The sequence below is a fragment of the Dendrobates tinctorius genome, unplaced genomic scaffold, assembly GCF_039654945.1.
Source record: "Dendrobates tinctorius isolate UK_male_01 unplaced genomic scaffold, ASM3965494v1 ptg000183l, whole genome shotgun sequence".
Lineage (NCBI taxonomy): Eukaryota > Metazoa > Chordata > Amphibia > Anura > Dendrobatidae > Dendrobates > Dendrobates tinctorius.
The window spans coordinates 7,799,448-7,816,405 of record NW_027361850.1 but is presented as its reverse complement, the minus strand read 5'-3'; the positions used below and the strand labels follow the sequence as shown (position 1 = coordinate 7,816,405).

The 16,958-nt window shown below is 45.0% G+C and overlaps 2 protein-coding genes across 7 annotated transcripts in view; one reads left to right on the top strand and one right to left on the bottom strand.

The window, feature by feature from the left end:
• ZBTB8OS (zinc finger and BTB domain containing 8 opposite strand) overlaps nucleotides 1-12,976 on the top strand; it is a 28,177-nt gene extending 15,201 nt beyond the window's left edge. For 3 of the 4 annotated variants that reach the window (XM_073552000.1, XM_073552002.1, XM_073552003.1), the window contains exons 6-7: nucleotides 1,518-1,554; nucleotides 11,571-12,976. In XM_073552000.1, coding sequence (XP_073408101.1) covers nucleotides 1,518-1,554; nucleotides 11,571-11,657 — 124 coding nt within the window. In that variant the 3' untranslated portion in view covers nucleotides 11,658-12,976. The remainder of the gene's footprint in view (nucleotides 1-1,517; nucleotides 1,555-11,570) is intronic. The other variant, XM_073552001.1, reaches the window with a different exon arrangement.
• ZBTB8A (zinc finger and BTB domain containing 8A) overlaps nucleotides 12,085-16,958 on the bottom strand; it is a 45,745-nt gene continuing 40,871 nt past the window's right edge. For all 3 annotated transcript variants that reach the window (XM_073551999.1, XM_073551997.1, XM_073551998.1), the window contains exon 4: nucleotides 12,085-12,641. In XM_073551999.1, coding sequence (XP_073408100.1) covers nucleotides 12,324-12,641 — 318 coding nt within the window. In that variant the 3' untranslated portion in view covers nucleotides 12,085-12,323. The remainder of the gene's footprint in view (nucleotides 12,642-16,958) is intronic.

Sequence of the window (16,958 nt, the reverse complement as noted above, 5' to 3'; positions counted from 1 at the left end):
TAGATAAGCCCCCGATGTAACCTGAAAGAGAAGAAAAACGGGTTAGATGATACTCACCCGGGAGTTCGGTCTGATGGGTGTTGCGGTCCGGTCCGGCGCCTCCCATCTTCTAGCGATGACGTCGTCCTTCTTACTTCTGACGCGGCTCCTGCGCAAGTGTACTTTATCTGCTCTGTAGAGGGCAGAGTAAAGTACTGCAGTGCGCAGGTGCCGGGAAAGGTCATAGAGGCTCAGCGCCTGCGCACTGCAGTTCTTTACTCTGCCCTCAACAGGGCAGATAAAGTACGCCAGCTCAGGAGCCGCGTCAGTAGTAAGAAGGAGGTCGTCATCTCTAGAAGATGGGAGGTGCCGTGACACCCACCGCATCGGACCGTGCCCCCCCCCCCCGGTGATTATAATCTAACTCGTTTTTCTTCTCTTTCAGGTACATTTGGGGCTTATCTACAGCATTACAGAATGCTGTAGATAAGCCCCTGATGGCTGTGACCGCATCTTATAGGCAAAAAAAAATTAGGTGACAAGATTCCCTTTAAAGTCTGTTTTTCTATGAAACGCTACATCTTTTCAGAGTTAAACTTACATGGCTGGAATCATGTAGCTAGTGCCTGATACATGCTGCTCAAACCATCATGGCTGCTTTTCTCTACCCACTAGCTCAAAGAGAACTGAAGTATAGAGAGCCTGAAGAGGGGAAAATTGGTGCAAATTGCAGGATAAAAGTCATTAGATAGAAATAGTGTTATTCCTCATGTACATATGCAAATTGTCTCTTCTGAGAGGAAGAGGACTTGAACTCTTGTGCCACCTGTTGGAAGTAGCAATCATGCAAGTTATCGACCTTGAAGAGACAATTTGCATATTTAATTTCCCAGAGAAGCATGCAAGCATTTAAGTCTTCTCATACAGGCGTGCTAGACCTGGCATGTCACTCTCCACAAGGAGAAACCTTACCCCTTAGAACCCAGTCAGCCTTTCACTTAGCTAAATCAGATCTCATACTTTGTACTGATGAGGGGCAATACCCCAAAACAGCATGTCTACAAATGGAGATTTCGATTTTGCTTTTATCCTCAGTCATATTTCAAGACTCGTTAAAGGGCCGATAATGATTTGTAGGATCGCTACTTCCAATAGGTGGCACTAGAGTTCTAGTCCTCTTTCTCTTTGAAGAGACCATTTGCATATTTAACTTCTCAGAGGATCATTCAAGGCGTATAAGTCTCCTCATACTAGTGTGTCAGACCTGGCATGTGACTCTCCACAAGGAGAAACTTTACCCTTTAGATCCTCATGTACACACACAGAACATCATATTTTTAAAAGCTACTTGACATGAAAAGTGTGCTTTTAACAATTTATTTTACTATTTATTGATTCTACACACTTAAAGGTTTTCCTCTTGCAGTTTGGTATTTGAGTTATATTAGAGGGTTTTTGTAGATTCTAAATAGTATATTGGGTTATATTTAGTGCACGATACGTGAATTTTAATATCTATATTTTTTTTTTCTTTACAGGTGGGGAGAAGAATTTAGTTTAACCAAACACCCACAGGTAAATTCTAAATTATTCCTTGAGTGTAGTTTTATTAAACAATGTAAATACGATGTTTTCTTATAAGATGGAGCTAAAGGCCTTCATGTACAAAAGTCTAGTAAATCACCCATTTAAGGCTGGTTTCACATTAGCGCTTTTTAAGCGCACGCACGGCCGGGGGTAGCTCCGCCCCCGAGCCGGCTCTCTGCCCGGCGTGCCCGGCCCTTGCTTGTAGCGCCGCCTCCTAGCGCACAGCGGCGCCTGCGATCGGCGCACCCTATCTTTAGCATAGGGTGCGCAGATCGTGCGCAGGCCGTGCGCTAGTTGCGCTTTGACCTGCGCTGCGCACTTTTGACGGTGCGCCGTGCGCGCCAAAATCAAACTTTTCGGATTTTGGCGCGCACGGCGCACCGTCAAAAGTGCGCAGCGCAGGTCAAAGCGCAACTAGCGCACGGCCTGCGCACGATCTGCGCACCCTATGCTAAAGATAGGGTGCGCCGATCGCAGGCGCCGCTGTGCGCTAGGAGGCGGCGCTACAAGCAAGGGGCGGGCACGCTGGGCAGAGAGCCGGCTTGGGGGCGGAGCTACCCCCGGCCGTGCGTGCGCTTAAAAAGCGCTAATGTGAAACCAGCCTAATGTGTAAGGGGTACTCCAGGCTCTCTTCCCTATAGATTATTTTAGGAGAGATAAGGATCGGGCAAATTGACTTTTAAACACTCGATTCTTTTGCTGGAGATAAGCAGCTGCCAGAGGTGTCTGACAGCAGCATAGTATGCTCTCCTTACATAGAACACATGCACACTAGGCTGAACAGTTTGTATGGGAAGTGTGGAGAGAGTAAGCTGATGGTAGAAATGCATTTAGCCTATAGCTATGTGACGTAAGTGGCCAGCTGTTAGGCCACTCTGATACTAACACTATTGCCACAGCTTCTCATTTTTAGTATTAAGAAGTCAATGATTAGGTGAATGTGCAAAGTAACCGCCATGGCTCCCTTGCCAAATCTTGGAAATGCTACTTAAAGTGCTGAAAACGTTAAGGAAAATTTCACACCTTTACTCCTCACTAAGTTACTGATTCTAGCATAGCAGATAATAAAGTTTTCTTAACATTTTGTTGTTTCGTTATACAAAGCTGTTTTTTATGATGTTCATAATGAAAAGAAAACAACTCTTCTTGAACTGGAGGCGAATTATCAGGAATGCCGCCTGAATATCAGGGATAGCTGCCTGGTGGGCACTCATCGGCGGCTGAGGTAGAGACGCCTGGAAGTCCGGCACCCGGGACAGCCAGCGACAGCAGGGAGCGGTGAACCAGAGCAGTGCTAGCGTTGCTGCAGGAGCTAGCCGCCCACTAGAGAAGGCAGACAGGACCTGCGGCATGTGACCGCAGGTCATAGGGGAGGAGGCGGAGCCTAGCGCACCGCTGTTACAGACGACAAAGCGCGGCTCCTGGGGGCAATGCAGGAGGGAGAGGGGATCCAGGGGATTTTGCAGGGCAATGGAGGGGAAAAGTAGTCAGACACAATCCAAGGTCATACACGGATCCAGGAACTAAGTGCACAGGTGTAAACCAATGGATAGTCAAAGTACGTAGCCAGAGTCAGATAACTGGGAGAAGCAGATAACGGTACACAGGCAACAAGCAAAAATCGCAACAGGGACAGAACCGGGTCAAAACCAAACACGCTATAGCACAGGGCACAGGCACACCAGGGATGACACACTCAGCCAAGGGTCAAAGTATAACTGACAAAGGATGGCCCCACAGTGAGGCTATAAAAAGCCTCAGAGAAACCCAAAAGGAGGCCATTCGAGTTTACCCTAAACACACCTAATCCATCCACCAGCAAACCATGACACACATGCCTCAAATAAAACAAGCCATATAGTATTATCTTAAACTAACTCAAATCTGTACCTCGTGTCTAAAGCCAGTGTGAGATTATAAATTCTTACACTAGTACTGAATAATTCTGTTAGACTAACATTTTCATTGGCGTGCACAATGCAGCTGCAGGTCCAATGTCACATGATCTGGAAGCATATACTGTATATGTAAGTTAGTGCAGAAAGTGGGCAGATTGCTTACAGCAGCCACTCGCATGACTTTATTTACTAATTTGCATTGGAAAGTGGACCTAATACTCAAATAAAAGAAGACAAGCATCCAAGACACTTGGAAACTTGTCAGGGAACCTATAAGCAAAGTGGGTGCCTATAATTGTATTATTAAGGAAGTAAATCTGTACCAATTAATATCCAAAAATTTAGTTTTCAGATATGAGGCTCAATTTTCTGCTACAACTAGTTGGTTTTCTATAATTGGTAATTAATGGGAGTGTTACTACAAATCTGTATGTATTAAAACCCACCCCCACACACTGGTGGCTGTCAGCAAGCATGAGGGTTATAACTTAGTTTTCCCTTTAGCCTGTGCCATATAGCTCAGCCATGACATGTCTGCACAAACGGTTAGAAACCGACTCCATGAGGATGGTCTAAGTGCCTGATGTCCACAGATGGGGGTTGTGCTCACAGCCTAACACCGTGCGACCCGCCAAAGAAATGCCGCCCCACACCATTACCGACCCACTGCCAAACCAGTCATGCTGAAGGATGTTGCAGGCAGTAGATCGCTCTCCAAGGCGTCTCCAGACTCAGTCACGTCTGTCACGTGCTCAGTGTGAACCTGCTTTCATTTGTGAAGAGCACAGGGTGCCAGTGGCGAATTTTCCAATCCTGGTGTTCTGTGGCAAATGCCAAGTGTCCTGCACGGTGTTGGGCTGTGAACACAACTCCCATCTGTGGACGTCGGACACTCGGACCATCCTCATGGAGTCGGTTTCTAACTGTTTGTGCAGACACATGCACATTTGTGGCCTGCTGGAGGTCATTTTGCAGGGCTCTGGCAGTGCTCCTCCTGTTCCTTTTTGCACAAAGGCTAAGGTAGCGGTCCTGCTGCTGGGTTGTTGCCCTCCTACGGCCCCCTCCACGTCTCCTGGTGTACTGGCCTGTCTCCTGGTAGCGCCTCTGGACTCTACGCTGACAGACACAGCAAACCTTCTTGCCACAGCTCGCATTCATGTGCCATCCTGGATGAACTGCACTACCTGAGCCACTTGTGTGGGTTGTACAGTCCGTCTCATGCTACCACGAGTGTGAAAGCACAACCAACATTCAAAAGTGACCAAAACATCAGCCAGAAAGCATTGGTACTGAGATGTAGTCTGTGGTCCCTACCTGCAGAACCATTCCTTTATTGAGGGTGTCTTGATAATTGCCAATAATTTCCATCTGTTGTCTATTCCATTTGCACAACAGCATGTGAAATTGATTGTCAATCAGTGTTGCTTGCTAAGTGGACAGTTTGATTTCACAGGAGTTTGATTTACTTGGAGTTATATTCTGTTGTTTAAGTGTTCCCTTTATTTTTTTTGAGCAGTGTGCATTGCTGATTGTTGGTGGTCCAAGTGAAAGACTAAGGCCGGGGTCAGACTTGCGAGAAACTTGCACGTCAATACCCGGCACTCGGATTGGAGCGTTCAGCTGCATGTATTTCTGTGCAGCTGAATGATCTGGTCCCGAGTGCCGGCAGCAGTGCTGGGTATTGACGTGCGAGACTCATGCGAGTTTCTCGTAAGTCTGACCCCGGCCTAAGGCTGGCACTGGCCTTTAGAGTTTTCTCTGCACAGTGCCGTCTGCCCTTTATTAAGATATATAATGTTAGTCAGTACAGAAGTTTGTCCTATTTAGAATAAACAGAAAAAGGTGATAGCATTATCATTTCCTCTTAGACTCCATGTAAGAGCAGTGTTAATTGCCACAGATCATTACTGGTGGTTTCAGATAAAAATTGACAAAGGGGTTGTCCTGTCTCAGAAGAAAAGCAATTTGCGATCACGTGCAGTCTAGTATCATCCGATTTCTCTCAATTGAGGAGAATTAAGGGAAGCCACGTGAGACTATTCGGTATGACCAAAGATATGCATATTGCATACAGTACATGTGGTCGTGTGACTGCCCACCTGCATGTGGAATAAAGGGGAAGAGTGACAGTTGTGGGCATCGCTCACCGCCATAATTGTGCGGTCATAAAGTGCCCACAGACTCTAAGACCGGACAACCCCTTTACGTAATTAATTTGGAAGAGAACCCAAAGACAAACCAGTTATTGTTTTTCAGATGTTGGGGAGCAAGAGGCCTACTTTTTTCACACAATGATCTTTTAATATTTACATGGGAATAAATATTAGTAGAACACAGGAAACCACAGAGGAAGAGGGTGTAAGCTGTCGGCCTATTAAATTTATTGCCAGGAACATGTTGGTAGGCATGACCACCATACGTTAATGAAAATGCTGCTAAAGTGGCACATAGTAGGACATTTGTCCAGGTAAAGAAAATGGGCTTGAATGCTTAAAATAGGAAGTTATACAATGTCCTAATATACTTGAGATGCACACTCTGTTCTCCTCAACTCCACATCTGACTTGCCTTTGACGGAAGAGGTCTTTGTTAGCACATTGAGTGCTGTGTGTGAAGCATCCTCAATAATCAGAACCTCCCACTCCCGTCTTTAAGACTATACACGTGCTGCGCCAATTCTTTGGAATGCACTTCCAAGGTCAATACGATTAGTCCCCAATCCCCACAATTTTAAGCGTGCCCTGAAAACGCATTTATTCAGACTGGCCTACCGCCTCAACACATTAACCTAATCTATCCCTATGTGGCACAGCCAAAAGTTTTTTACCATAACCAGGTTCCCAGCATCATGTTCCCACATGCTTTATGTATCCATTAGCCCTCTGCATCCGTACTGGTACACACTTAACATTATGGCTGGTCCATACAATCCGGGCAACTGTTACCACCCACCTTTCGTGTCTCCCCTTTTTTTCCTCATAGATTGTAAGCTTGCGAGCAGGGCCCTCATTCCTCTTGGTATCTGTTATGATCTATGTGATTATTGTTATGCTGTAATGTATATTGTCTGTACAAGTCCCCTCTGAAATGTAAAGTGCCGCGGAATATGTCAGCGCTATAGAAATAAAATTTATTATTATTATTATGGGTGACTGACTGACTGGCACATTGCAGTAGTTAAATGTAACTACCTGTCACCTCGGAAAACGCGATTTACCTGCAAGTAAGTAGTCTTACAATGTTGCCCGGCCTCGTTACGGAAAGTGCAGCTATCAGGAGAAAGTTACTGTAACTTATTTCCCAGGAGTTGTCAGTTTTCAGGTATAGGGACTATGCACATAGCAGCTATAGTTACCACACACTATACTGTTATCGGTGACTGTAAGCTCACCTCAGCGCTTTTATTAAAGGCCAGCTTGGGAAAGCAAGCTTTCAGTCACCTACTGCTGCTCACAGTATAGTGAGTGGTGACTAGCTGCTCTGTACACATCCTGTATAACTGAAAGCTGTTCATTTTCTCCCAGTCCCAACACTATCAGTAAGGAAGCTGGGTAGCAATGTAATGCTATTTATTTGCCTGCGTGGATTCGAAGCTGTAAGTGGGGATACTGTGACAACCTTTGATAATTGATGTATAGCTTCTGTAAACTGGATCAACCCTTTAATTAAGTACCAGATGGAGTAGTCAGGTGAAAGTTGTGTAGCTATGGATAAATATACAGTACAGACCAAAAGGTTGGACACACCTTCTCATTCAAATAGTTTTCTTTATTTTCATGACTATGAAAATTGTAGATTCACTCTGAAGGCATCAAAACTATGAATTAACACATGTGGAATTATATAATTAACAAAGTGTGAAACAACTAAAAATATCTCTTATATTCTAGGTTCTTCAAAGTAGCCACCTTTTGCTTTAATTACTGCTATGCACACTCTTGGCATTCTCTTGATGAGCTTCAAGAGGTAGTCACCGGAAATGGTCTTCCAACAGTCTTGAAGGAGTTCCCAGAGATGCTTAGCACTTGTTGGCCCTTTTGCCTTCACTCTGCGGTCCAGCTCACTCCAAACCATCTCAATTGGGTTCAGGTCTGGCGACTGTGGAGGACAGGTCATCTGGCGTAGCACCCCATCACTCTCCTTCTTGGTAAAATAGCCCTTACACAGCCTGGAGGTGTGTTTGGGGTCATTGTCCTATTGAAAAATAAATGATGGTCCAACTAAACGCAAACCGGATGCAATAGCATGCCGCTAAAAGATGCTGGTCCAGTATGCCTTCAATTTTGAATAAATCCCCAACAGTGTCACCAGCAACGCGCCCCCACACCATCACACCTCCTCCTCCATGCTTCACGGTGGGAACCAGGCATGTAGAGTCCATCCGTTCACCTTTTCTGCGTCGCACAAAGACACCGTGGTTGGAGCCAAAGATCTCAAATTTGGACTCATCAGACCACAGCACAGATTTCCACTGGTCTAATGTCCATTCCTTGTGTTCTTTAGCCCAAACAAGTCTCTTCTGCTTGTTGCCTGTCTTTAGCAGTGGTTTCCTAGCAGCTATTTTACCATGAAGGCCTGCTGCACAAAGTCTCCTCTTAACAGTTGTTGTAGAGATGTGTCTGCTGCTAGAACTCCGTGTGGCATTGACCTGGCCTCTAATCTGAGCTGCTGTTAACCTGCGATTTCTGAGGCTGTTGACTCGGATGAACTTATCCTCCGCAGCAGAGGTGACTCTTGGTCTTCCTTTCCTGGGGCGGTCCTCATGTGAGCCAGTTTCTTTGTAGCACTTGATGGTTTTTGCCACTGCACTTGGGGACACTTTCAAAGTTTGTCCAATTTTTTGGACTGACTGACCTTCAATTCTTAAAGTAATGATGGCCACTCGTTTTTCTTAGCTGCTTTTCTCTTGCCATAATACAAATTCTAACATTCTATTCAGTAGGACTATCAGCTGTGTATCCACCAGACTTCTGCACAACACAACTGATGGTCCCAGCCCCATTTATAAGGCAAGAAATCCCACTTATTAAACCTGACAGGGCACACCTGTGAAGTGAAAACCATTTCCGGTGACTACCTTTTGAAGCTCATCAAGAGAATGCCAGGAGTGTGCAAAGCAGTAATCAAAGCAAAAGGTGGCTACTTTGAAGAATCTAGAATATAAGACATATAGTATTTTCAGTTGTTTCACACTTTTTTGTTAATTACCGTATTTTTCGCTTTGTAAGACGCACTTTTTTCCCCCAAATTTGGGGGGAAAATAGGGGTGCATCTTACAATGCAAACATACCTTTTATTGTGCTGCAGCTGTGGGTGTCCGTTACTTGCCGCCACAGCGCTGGGTCCTCTGGGTGCTGCCGCCGCGCTGGGTCCCTCGGGTGCTGCCGCCGCCGCCATGCTGTGTCCCCCGGTGCCTGCCGCCGCCAGGCTCTGTCCTGTGCTGCGTGGGGGGCTCTGCCATCCATGCCTGTGCGGTGGCTTGCTCCCTGGAAAATGGCCGCCGCGCAAGCGCAGATGGAGATCTCGGCTCTGAAATCTCGGGAGATGAGATTTCAGCGCTGAAATCTCATCTCCCGAGATTTCTGTCATGATCCAAGGTGGATCTGACAAGTAAAAAGACAAAGTGAAATTTTTTTCCTTTGGCTTGGTGCCAAAGTGGGTTGATTGCCCCCCGGTGGCCAGTAGAATTATTACACGTGGTGTCGTTTGTTCTAAGTTGCCCCGGTGGTGAGTGGTATTGCACTTTAGGTTTAATGTGCACGTAATTATAAAACAGGTGTGATGCTCTATAAAAGAGTGTCAGGTGTGTTTGATCACTGTTGGTTATAGTTAGTCATTCACAAGCCTGGGTGAAAGATGGAGCTGAGCAAGAGTCCTGGGCAGCCCAGCTAGAAGGGACGAGTGGCAGCTTTCGAGTCTGCAAGGATTGGTGGAGTCCAACGATGTGGTCTGCAAGATGGGCTGGCATGGCGTGGTGGAGTCGCAGTTTATGGTGTCAGCAGGAAGTGCTTGCATGGCTTGGTGGAGTGGCGACTATGGTGAGAGTTGCACTCAGCATGCTGGACTTGGTTGCTGAAAACTGGACTCAAGCATGCTGGACTTACTGGCAGCAAAGTTGGACTCAAGCATGCTGGACTTTTTGGCAGAAGCTGGACTCATCTTTGGGACTCTGTTTACTGGGCAGCTGCAACTGGTGGTGGACTCTGCTCCAAGCCTACACTATGGTGATGGATCTGGTTGGAGGAGAAGATGCATGCAGGTGGTGGGCTCTGTTGCTAGGAGCGTACGCAACAGAGCAAAGCTAAGTGGTGTTCCCCCTGTATTGTCATTTTCCCTTATGTGTGTTTAGTGCAGTGGTGGGATTAGTTTCCGCACCGACCAATTCCCTAGTGAGGTTTTAGGTGCAAGGGCGAGTCAGGGTTTGAGGTACGCGTGCGTCGCCCGGTGCGGAATCTGCATAGGGAACGTTAGGAGTGCAGGGACTCTGGCTCAGGGGAGTTCAGGAGGTCTCCACGTCCCTATTCCCTATTGCAGGGCCCAGCATTGTTATTGTTACCCAGGTTTCCCCTTTATTATTTAAATTTGCCCTACTGGAGGTGGTGTATCCAGGGTCACGCGTGTCATGGGTTCGCCTTGCGGTACTTGCTGCGTCCAGACACGTGACCTTGACAATTTCAATGCCGAGATCTCCATCTGCGCTTGCGCGGTGGCCATTTTCCAGGAAGCAAGCCACCGCACAGGCATGGATGGAACGGCAGAGCCCCGCACGCAGCACAGGACAGAGCTCGGCAGCGGCAGCAGGCATCGGGGGACACAGAGTAGGCGGCGGCACCCCGGGGACAGAGTGGGAGGCGGTTCCAGGGGACAGAGCGGTAAGCAATAAGACCCCTGGATTACAAGAAGCACCACCACTTTATTAAAAAAAAGTTTTTTCTTCCTATTTTTCTCCTCAAAATTTGGGGTGCGTCTTATAAAGCGAAAAATACGGTATATAATTCCTCATGTGTTAATTCATAGTTTTGATGCCTTCAGAGTGAATCTACAATTTTCATAGTCATGAAAATAAAGAACTCTTTGAATGAGAAGGTGTGTCCAAACTTTTGGTCTGTACTGTATATATTTTTTTGCTTAAAGGGGTTGTCCTATCTAAAACTTTGTGAATCCTCACACTGTGTGCACTGCACGCTGTGAAGATTCTCCAGCTGTCAGTGCAAGGAACAGCAGGGTCCTGACCACAAGTATGTGATATGCATACTCCCCGGCCAGAATCCAACTAGACTGTTTCTGGCATTGTGCAGTAAATTTGCCCTGGAAACAGTGTAATTGGATTCTGGCAGGGAGTATTCATATCGCATACTTGCAGTCACTGGCACTAACAGCAGGGAGTCCTCACAGCATGCAATGTGTAGGATTCACAAGTCTGTAGCCTAAGGCCTGTTTCACACTTCAGTTGTTGTCAGTAGAAATCCGCCAAGAGTGAAAATAACGGATCCGTTTCCGCTATGTAACGGATGCACCGGATCCGTTTTGTGGACGGATCCGTTTTGTGGACGGATCTGCCAGTGTATGAAGTTTAAAGGAACAGATCTTTAAAAAAAAGAGAGAGACTTTTTTCGCTGCTTCCAGAGCGGCGTTTAGGGTTAAAATGCATGAAAGGGAAAATCTTCCGGGCATGCGCAGTTTAAAATAGCAGTCCGCCGCTGGAAAAAAAACATTACATTGTCCGTCTACTCCACCCGGCGGATGCTATAATTCAAACGGATCCATCAAAAAACGGATGCAATGGACGACCATCAGTCAAAATCCACCGCTAATGCAATTCTATTGGTTAAAAAAAACGGATCCGCCAAAAAAAGTGGATCCGTTTTTTTTTTATAAAAACGGCGGATTTTGACTGACGTCAAACAACTGAAGTGTGAAACGGGCCTAAGACCAGAACACCTCTTAAATTGCTCTGGTAAGTACAGATTTGGTTTAAATGCATTTATTACTAACACACTGCCATTATTTATTTTAGTTTAACACACAGGTGTCAGTTTTGTCCTGAATATGAAATAATGTTGTGTAAGGCAAAGCCTCATGCTGTCTTGCCTTTTCTTTTGCCAGGGCACAGAAGTGAAAGCCATTACATATTCAGCTATGCAGATCCATGAAGAAGAGAAGCCTGAGGTTTTTGTCATAATTGACATTTGAAGTTTGCTAGAATTATTCTTACTCCTCTCTGAAAAGATTTTATTGAATGACCATAGAGATGCCTTACCTTCTAAACTGAGCACTTTCATAACATAACTGAAAAATTAGATTGTTGTGTGCATAAGGCAGCAATCTGATCTGCACTGGAAAGTGGACTGTATTCGTAGCAAGTGTTAAAACCATTTGCTGTTTGCACTGAAGAGCCAAAGTAAAGCTATTTTTATTTAATGCTTTGTAAACTGCTTGTATTGTGGTATTATCTGTGATGCTACTCATGGGTGTGGCAGAGTTGTGCTTTAGTGACAAAACATGTAGCGTTCATAAAAATGTATATTACTTCATTACAGTGAAACGTTGAGAAATATATTTAACAGGAATATTTAACAAGGGGGAAGGGGTTTATACCAGACATTTACAAGAAAGGAAAAGTTGGTCATTGCCAAACCCAACATTCATGAAGAAAATTGGGATCCAGACTTTAATAGTGTCATTCTTTAAGATATGATACTGCTGCTACTAAAAGGAGTGGTGCACAATACAGCAAATCAATAAAAACCACCATGGACATAAAATTACTACACCAAGTAGGTAACATCATAGCCAAGTTTGTGAGGGAGGACGAGAATACCAATAGAAATTCTCCTGAAGTCCTTTTTTTTTGCTCTATCACTTTATTTGAGATTTTGAATCCTCCTCTTCACTGTCCTCTACTTCTTGGATAACAAGTTCTGATTCTGGGCGATCGCCACTGTTCTCTTCCTTAATATCATCTTTGAAGTTCCAACTTTGCTCGCGCTCATTTTCAGGTGGTAGCACTAGGGGTTGGTCATCCCCAAAATCAAAGTTTACATTATCCAAACCAGCTTCTGATAAACACGGATGACATAGACGGTACCTTCTTGTACCATCTTGGATTACTCGACCTGTGACCTCGGTGACTGGTAGTTTGCAACGTCTGCAGATGAGTTTGCCAGCTTCATGGATCTAGGATGAAGGGATAGGAAAAAGTCAATTTATTGAATACTAATAATATTCACTGACTACAGATAATTTGTGCATAGTATATAGTGGATTCTAAAGTCTTTGTACACAGATTTCATCTAATATTTTGTCCCTAAAATTGTATCAAATGATTTTAAAGGAAAAAACCTTTCACATGGCAGGACATAACACCATTCTTGGAACAAAATAACATCTCTCAAACTGTTGGAACAAAATGGTATAAATGAAGTATAATTTCAGCTCTCAATGTAATAGTCATGTTCACCCCACAAAACAGACTGTTGATAAAATTGTTTCTATTAAAGAGTACAACCTTACTTGTCATCAACCCTTTTACTCATCAGGATTAATATTTGGCCTTACATTAGAGGATTTTTGTTTCCTCTCTCTACTAAACAAGGAGAATGAGCAGTTACAAAGGCATGATGACAGACCCATGATTCTAAACTGCTGTTTGGCATTTTCACTGTGCCAGGTATCAATAGTCAGAGGTATGATTTGTTTTTGCTTTTTTAATATACCGGTATACATTTGTCAATAGCTTAAAAATTGTACCTGCAGAAAGTGTTAACGGTGGGTATCTGTAATACTATATTAACATCTATAGGATAATATTTTGGTGATATGGGTTCTGGAGTTGAACCTATTAATACAAGGAATGGTCTGTTGCATTCCTACAAGCACTGCATACCTATTGTTTACAGACCTGTAGACACACTTGACTGCACACCGCAGTCCTCGGACTGACAGTCTGCTCTCCTGACCTGAGCATGACAGCATGTATTTCTATGAAGTGGTCACGCTCGGGTCAATGAGAGGCGACTGCCAGTCTGAGGATTGCGATGTGATCCTCGCACAAGCAATACAGCGGTCTGACTGCGCCCTTATATTGGGATCAGCACAGGAAAGCTTCCTCATTATCCCTGTCAGTCACAGGCTATAGGTTGACTAGCTCATTTCAGTAGCTGAACTAGCAAACTTCTCTCTGACAACTGGTTCAGAGCCAGAGAAGGCACCTGGCTTAGCTAATGAACTGACCCATACAGCCAACACCTTTTATGTACATCCCCGACAGAGGGAAGGTAGCTTTCTCCTTGGTCAAAACTATTGATTGGCGCTTAGAGTCACCATAGAAACATTTTGGCAGCATTCCAGCAAAAAAAATGTACTTTTGCTTGTACAGTGTGTCATAGACTACTATTAATAATGTAAAGGCCAGATTTAGTTGATGTGCCATGCTTGGATTTTCTGCCAACTTGATTCCTTTGCCCCACCTCATATGGTTCCGATAACAGGCTTCATTCCCACAATGTCAGTCTCATCACATTGCTCTTGCTCCTTTGTAATGGCAGCAGTGAATATCAGTGACAGAGCTACTGCTCCCTGAAGTAACCAGGGTGCAGTCAGACGGCTGTATAAATTGGACCAAGATCAGAACACAGTGCACGGACTGGCCGACAGCTCTTCTGACCCAGTTGTGATGGCTACATAGAAATAAATGAAGCGGTCACGCTTGGGAGAGCCGCTAGCCAGTCCGTGCACTCCGTTCCTATCACTGATCTATACAGCCATCTGACTGCGCTCTTAAAGAAATGTCTGCCACCTATGGCAACCAATCACAGCTTAATTCTTATTTCTTCCAGATCAGAATACAAAATGAGTTGCTTAATGATTGCTATGAACAGCAGAGGTGGTTTTCTTTTAGACAGTTTCATAAATCTTCACCTATATCTGTAGCTGCATGGGAGATCAGAGAAGGGCAAAGAGGGCTCAGCTGCTAGGGGAAGATGTCTGAGTTACCAGGGGGGGGGGGATTTGATAAGTGATGTCATCCTATAGTTGACAGGAATTCAGAGAGACATCTTGACTATACATTAGTGCATGTATGGGACTGGTCGTCAAACTAGGAATCATGTGACCCAACTTGGGTGGGAAAATGTAAAGATGTAACAAGTGAGATGAAATGAATTAAACCGCAAGATTTGATAGTGATTTTAAGTATTAATACATTACATACATCTGAACTTCTTATTGCACTTTAAATATTTGAATATTTGTATGTTTTAAAAGGAACTTATTTTACTTTCTCCATTTATCAATAGTACACTAAAATAAGACTTTGTAATAACTGCTTAGAAAAATCTACTTTCTCCTACCAGAACTATATATTTTTTTCACTTATATAGCGTTGTTGGGAAAAACCCACTGTTTCAGTTCATGAAACTTGCAGCTCTCTGGCACCCCCGTTACCCTCAGGTCAGTCAGGGAACTGCACCTAGGTAAGTAGTTGCTGGAGAAGCTGCTCTGTCACATGCTGGTTATCGGGGTACTCTGCAGTGAGGGCGAGATATAGATACCATATTTTTCGCTTTATAAGACTCTCCGGATTATAAGATTTTAGGGAGAAAAAATTTTTTTCAATAAAATAGTGGTGCTTCTTATAATCCATGCATCATCTTATTGCGTACCAGGGGTCGCTGCTGCTGCTGCTGCCACGGGTCTCTGGTGCTGCCCGCTGCTGCTGCCCAGGGTGTCCGTGGCCACTGCACGGGATGTCCTCCGCTGCGGGGGGCTCTGTCGACATTTCTTGCAAGACCAGAGCCCCCTGTAAAATGACCGCCGACGCAGATCTCTGCATGGAAATCTCGGGAGATAAGATTTCAGTGCTGAGATCTCATCTCCCGAGATTTTTGTCTGCGCTTGAGCCGCCTCCCGGCGGCCATGTTACTGGAGTCCACCGCACAGGAGGAAAGCACAGAGCTGCCGGGGGGGGGGGGCTCTGGCCTTTCACGAAATGTCGGCAGAGCCCCCCTGCAGCGGCGTACATCACGGGCAGCCTGCGGAGGACACCCCAGGCAGCGGCTGCAGTCAGCAGCGGCGGGCTACTTACGCGTAAGCGGTTACCACCGGCATATCCGCATTGTAAGACGTACCCCCATTCCCCACCCCCAAATTTAGGGGAATAAAAGTGCGTCTTACAAAGCGGAAAATACGGTGTGTGTGTGTGTATATATATATTAATAATCTCTCACCAGTCTCCGGCCAGGAAAACATATATAAGCCTCCGGTCCGTCACTGCCAGGATCCCTGATAACACACCAGTACGCTTTGCTGCCACCAGTTCCTTGTTAGATATAAGACCGGTCCGTTACCAAGCCTACACTCACTGGCCACTTTATTAGGTACACCATGCTAGTAACGGGTTGGACCCCCTTTTGCCTTCAGAACTGCCTCAATTCTTCGTGGCAGAGATTCAACAAGGTGCTGGAAGCATTCCTCAGAGATTTTGGACCATATTGACATGATGGCATCACACAGTTGGCGCAGATTTGTCGGCTGCACATCCCTGATGCGAATCTCCCGTTCCACCACATCCCAAAGATGCTCTATTGGATTGAGATCTGGTGACTGAGGAGGCCATTTGAGTACAGTGAACTCATTGTCATGTTCAAGAAACCAATCTGAGATGATTCGAGCTTTATGACATGGCGCATTATCCTGCTGAAAGTAGCTATCAGATGCCTGTTCTTAGCTGAGAGGAGTGGTACCCAGTGTGGTCTTCTGCTGCTGTAGCCCAAGTCTTAACACACAGTTGGACAGGTGTACCTAATAAAGTGGCCAGTGAGTGTATATCTGGTCAGAAACCAACCCCAGGGAGCATGAATTTGTGTGGAGTACGTGTCGGATTGTTCATAGAGCAAGAAGTATGAAGCTAGCAAATTTATAAGTTGACTCCAGAAAAAAAAATCTGCAGTGTTTACAAAAGATATTACAAATGAGATAAAATACAAGTATGTACAAAGTTATGAAAATAAAAGGGATAAAAATACAAAACTTACTAAATCTCAGTCACAGGTATGATGTGATGGTAAAGGGGAGGAGAGTTCACAAAGAAAAGAGTCAGTCCACAGCATGGATGTTAGCTGTCTCCGGGCTCTGAATGCCTCCCAAAATGTACGTTTCTCTTTTATGCTAAGGCCATAAACTTAGGGACTCCCGCTTTTGCTGACCTCACATGTGGGCTGTAATTGGAAGGAACACCTATTTTGGAAAGTTATCAATAACTTCATTTCTCCATATCTTTGGCCTGGAAGTTCACAGGCCAAATGATAGTCATTTTTTCCTCTGTGAATTTAGTGTTCATTAGAGTCCTAACACGGTATGTCTGTGATTTGCTGGTGGGCAGAAATCCATTTCCCAGGTTTCTGATGGCCCTAAATGCCGCAAAATGCTGCCATACGTAGCCCCAATTACCCTGATCCTGGAAACAGAGATTTGTGTGTACTCACCGTAAAATCC